General features: G+C 46.7%; 1 protein-coding gene across 8 annotated transcripts in view; it reads left to right on the top strand.

Annotated features, from left to right (window-relative positions):
- The first annotated feature begins 635 nt into the window (after nucleotides 1–635).
- The window catches only part of Aktip (AKT interacting protein), an 11,241-nt gene continuing 6,636 nt past the window's right edge, over nucleotides 636–5,240 (top strand). For 2 of the 8 annotated variants that reach the window (XM_028788228.1, XM_028788224.1), the window contains exons 1-2: nucleotides 636–763; nucleotides 3,683–3,782. In XM_028788228.1, the coding sequence (XP_028644061.1) occupies nucleotides 3,741–3,782 (42 nt within the window). In that variant the 5' untranslated portion in view covers nucleotides 636–763; nucleotides 3,683–3,740. Of the gene's footprint in view, nucleotides 764–923; nucleotides 1,130–3,678; nucleotides 3,783–5,240 lie in introns of those variants that run through there. The other 6 variants (XM_028788222.1, XM_028788226.1, XM_028788227.1 and 3 more) reach the window with 4 other exon arrangements.

The raw sequence follows: 5,240 nt of genomic DNA, 5'->3' as shown, positions 1-5,240 counted from the left end.
AGTTTAATGGGGTTGTCTTTTTTTGGTTATGGGAATGGAACCTAACGCAGGTCAATCCCCGGGAACAAACATTTACAGATTTATTTCTAAAAAGCCTGATAACCTTGGGTTTATTTTAAAGGCAGCACTTCCTTAGCTAAATTCTACTCTGTCACTTATTGTCTCCTAAGCAAGTTTATTAATAAACCCCATCTCTCCTACCAGGGAGCTGCAGACTTCCCACACCAGCCAGTGGCTCAGAGTCCGGACCTGGATACCAGCAGCCGCTTTGCTGAGCCAAGAGCTACCAGCAATCACTGCTTGAGACTGGCTATAGTGGCTGCCGCATAAACCTCTGGGCGGGTATCCATGGTGACTGACACGCGCCACGTCCAATGGCGGCCGGGTGCCTGTTTGTTTCCGTCCCAGCCTCCCCAGGGATTGAAGCTTCTTTGAATGACAGCTCGTCTTGGGCAGTATTACGTAAGGGGAGGGACGAGCACGGCCCCACCCGAGCGGCGGTAACTTGATTGGCAGGACCGAGCGCCGACCCCCAGCACCTCCCGGAAGTACGTCCTTGATGGACGGCGAGAGAGCCACTCGGCATGGGTGTCCGAGCGGAAGCGCCCAGACTGGGGCGTGTCTAGGGCGTGTCTCGCCGAGGGCAGGGCGGGGCGGGGCTCTGCGGGAGAGGAGCGGCAGGGGCCGGGCTGCACTACAGCCGGAGATGCTGTTGGCCCGCGGTGGCGCTCGGCCCCCAGCGCTCCGCACCGAGGGCGTCCAGGTAAGCGTCCTACCTCTGGGCTGGTGGCTACCGAGTCGTCAGGGCCGAGGGCTTGTGTCCCTGGCCCGGCATTCGGTTCCCTGTGGTGCGCTGGGGACTGGGGCGACGGCGGCCGCGCGGGGACACGGGGGCGGGGCCGCACCTGTGCGTTGCAGGCACCTGCTGCGCCGCCTCGGAGGAAGACGGAGGCTGGTTCGGTGGCGCTCAGGTCGGGCCGCCCCTCCCGCTCTGGGTCCCGTCACTCTGGCGAGGGGCTGACATGAAGTCCCAGGCTCTCGGCCTCGGCTGCAGATTCGCGGGCCCAGCCGGCCCTCAACTAGCTTCGAGGCTAGGGCCGGGCACCAGCCTTGCATCACCTCGGGACAGGTTTGTCCAGATTCTCTACGTGCTCCGAGATGGAATTGTGCCCTGGGCAAGGGTGCCCGGCCCAGCTAGCTGCCCAGCCGGGCTGTCCGAGGCCTGGGCTGTTTACTTTTCCTCGGTCCTGTCTGGTGGCCTCTTAATGTGGGATTTCAGAAACCCTTTTTGGGATGATACATTAGTGCCTATGTTAGCTCTGTGTCACAGAGGAACGACGGTAGCCTGGTCTCATTGGCCCTCTGCGGTATACTCACCGCCGCATAGGTGAAGATGCAGACTTCGCTCAGCTGTGCAGTATAAATGCACGCAATCATTTTTTATTCTTAAGAGTCAGAGAAGCCCGGCAGTGGTGGCGCACGCCTTTAATCCCAGCACTTGGGAGGCAGAGGCAGGCGGATTTCCGAGTTCGAGGCCAGCCTGGTCTACAAAGTGAGTTCCAGGACAGCCAGGGCTAGCTACACAGAGAAACCCTGTCTCGAAAAACAACAACAACAACAAAAAAGAGTCAGAGGAGCAGGAAGTCTGGTGGTATTTTCTGCGAATAAGGATGGAGCCTGTTTTTCTTACATCTGTCATTACTATTGGACGATGTCATGCCATGCTTATGGTAGATTGTTCATCTAGCAAACTATAGTTTCTGAAAAGTTGGCTACAGTTCCTTGTGCTTATGTTGCTATTGGAAACATTTAGTTAAAATTATCGCTGTGATGGATGGCACATAGTGCCTTTTAGAGGAACTGAGGGTCACAGACTGAATTTTTAAAGGCAAAAAGCACGAAAGGTACCCAATGCTAGTACATTTACAAATAGGATATGGCCACACCTCTCAAGAGGTGAAGAACAGCCTCGATAAAACATGGTATCTAGGCAGTGGGTTACTAGTCCTGAAGAAAAATATATGGCTTTCATTTGAGCCAAACAGGAACATATCTTTCCCTGATTTTTTGATGTACTATTGTGTCAGCCACCTTTTAAAGCAGGTTTGCAAAAGTCTTACCTGGCTGCAAGTCAGCAAGTTAGTGGGAGAAGTGGGATCCCTGTCCTCTGGTTTAATTACTGGGTGACACTGTCTCCTGGAAAGCACAGCAGCAGTTATAGGCACTGGCTGGTATCCACCCTTGAATGCTGTGTGTACACTAGAGAACATAAGTCACTGCTGATTGGAGTTACTAATATAGCATTGCTTCTTAGAAATGTGAGGCTTGACCCTTTTCACCTTCAGCTTTTCAGGGATACAAATAAGACACCATCCTTTTAAACTCAGCAGACTGGGGAGAGAGTCTTATAGCTGGGCTAGCTACTTTTGTTTCTTTGTATATTTACTAAGTCACCCACTGACCTTGTGATTTTTGAAACCTGGTTTCTTATCCACTACCTGAAGCTTCTCCCCTTTGAACCCTCCGTGAATGTACACATTTGAAATTCCTGAGGTGCCTAATACTGCAGAATTTTATACTGTATTTTTAGTACCTAAACAAACCTCCTTTTGCTAGGAATGCCTGTTACCTATATTCCCTGTAGTTTAAGGCAGAGGCAGGAAGATTGGGAGTTTGAGGCCAGTCTGTGTTATATCCTGAATTCCTGACTAACTTGGAGCACATAGTGGGCATTTTTTTTTGTTTGTTTGTTTTTTGTTTTTCTTCTCTTTAAAGGGCAGTTTCTTGGGGTAGTAGGGACAGAACTCTACCCTCCTTTCCTCATACAGGTATACTCATTTTTTTATCCTTTATTCCAGAGACAGGGTTTCTCTGTGTAGCCTTGGTTGTTCTGAAACTCAGTCTATCTGTAGATTGGGCCAGCCTTGAACTCAGAGATCCATTTGTTGGGATTAAAGGAGTGGAACACTATCACTGTGCTCATGTTCCTTCTTACCTCATTGGCTATTAGTCTTGTGCTTGAGACAAGTCATTCAGGACATTTCTAGTCGCTCACCGTGACAGTGGGAACAGTGATAGAGCTGGAGTGTAGGTGTCAGAGTACATACTGACTTCCCATTAGTCAGGTGCCTATAGTAGCCATGTTGTGCTATTGGAGCGATGGCTGTGTTGTAAAGCAAAGCTTGACCTTCCTATTCTTTTGGTTTTTCAAGACAGGGTTTCTCTGTATAGTCCTGACTGTCCTGGAATTCACTCTGTAGACCAGGCTGGCCTCGAACTTAGAAATCTGCCTGCCTCTGCCTCCCAAGTGCCAGGATTAAAGGCGTGCGCCACCACCGCCTGGCCGACCTTCCTATTCTAAATGCTGGTCAGGAACCTGGTACTCAGATGATGATTTTGTTTATTTTTATATCAGTAGGTATCACTATGTAATCCAAACTGGCCTAAAACTCTGCATCCTCCTGCCTCAGCCTCTCAAGTACAGGGCTTAGAACCCTGTTGTGAGAAGCATTTAGGGTCTGCAGTGGAAGGGTGTGGAGAAGGGATTATTCTCAGAGCTCTCTGATGACATTCTTAGCCCTCTTAACTTGGGGACTGCTTGGCATGATGTGCCCAGGGTGTCAGCTCTGTCCTAACTGTTGGTGTTGGTATATTTGCATTTCTCCCATTTCTCTGAAGGCAGTGTGAATGCTGAGAACAGAAGAGTTTGATGACACAGTTCTTTGTCTGGAGTCCACGTTATGAACCCTTTGTGGAGCATGTCTGCAGGCTCTGTGCGCAAAGTAGGTATAGTCACCAGACAGCAACTCTGATCGACAAGGAGGCCAACAGTCCATATCAAAGCCATCTGTAAGCTTTAGCTAAAAGTTACCTGGCTTTATTTTTGAGAAATCACTCTGTTCAGTAAATTGGGTTTTTTAGGCTGAGAGTTCACATCAGAAGTTCTGATAATCACTGTTATGCTAAGATCATTTCATTTAGATTGTATTATGCGTGATGAAATTTGTGACACATTCTGACCCTTTCTCTATTGAAACTTCCGTCAAGTCAACTATGAGTTGGGAGAATTAAATTTAAATGTCTTTCTTTACTTTTTAGAGATCAAGTCTTGTTCTGTATCCCAAGATAGCCTGGTATTCTGTTGTCTAGGTTGCCTCAAATAGCAGTCTTCTTGCCTTAGCCTACCGAGTGTTGGGATTGTAAGTGTGAGCTATCATGCAGTTTTAAATACACACATACACACACACACATACATGCACACACAGATATGTGGGCTGGCAAAACAGCTCAATGGACAAAGGCACTTGCTGTGAAGTCTGAGTTTGTCCTCTGACTTCTGTATGTGTGCCATGGCCCCAAAGAAATAATATAATTACAAAAAATCTAAAGAAAAGAAAATTTCCTTTTAGGAATGCTTAAAATATACAGGTAGTGATTTATAAGCTCAGTTCTACCTGTAGGTCAACAACAATATTACCTTTTCCCTATGCATATAATAGAGTTTTTATATAACAAATGAAATAGCCTTTGTTGTACTCGGGGTTGGGAAGCACCGGTGAGATGCTAGTTCTCTGGTCATGCTGAGCTCTCTAAGGATAGCAGTGCATGCTGGAGTCGCCGGTGTGTAAACAGTAGGATCATATGTGACTTAAGCAAGTGCTCACACTGGGACCACTGATTTCAGTTATCTGTCCTACTTGCTTTGAATTCCACAGCCCAGCTTTCTATAGTATCTGCATGTTCTATAGTATCTACATGTTCTATAGTATCTGCATGTACTATATATCTACATGTTCTATAGTATCTGCATGTACTATAGTGTCTGCATGTTCTATAGTATCTGCATGTACTATATATCTACATGTTCTATAGTATCTGCATGTACTATAGTATCTGCATGTTCTGTAGTATCTGCATGTACTATAGTATCTGCATGTTCTATAGTATCTACATGTACTGTAGTATCTGCATGTTCTATAGTATCTGCATGTACTATAGTATCTGCATGTTCTATAGTATCTACATGTTCTATAGTATCTACATGTTCTATAGTATCTGCATGTTCTATAGTATCTGCATGTACTGTAGTATCTGCATGTACTATAGTATCTGCATGTTCTATCGTATCTACATGTACTGTAGTATCTGCATGTTCTATAGTATCTACATGTACTGTAGTATCTGCATGTTCTATAGTATCTGCATGTACTATAGTATCTGCATGTTCTGTAGTATCTGCA

This window comes from Grammomys surdaster, unplaced genomic scaffold (genome assembly GCF_004785775.1).
Source record: "Grammomys surdaster isolate TR1022 unplaced genomic scaffold, NIH_TR_1.0 125739, whole genome shotgun sequence".
NCBI classification, from domain to species: domain Eukaryota; kingdom Metazoa; phylum Chordata; class Mammalia; order Rodentia; family Muridae; genus Grammomys; species Grammomys surdaster.
This window is presented reverse-complemented; position numbering and strand designations above follow the sequence as displayed.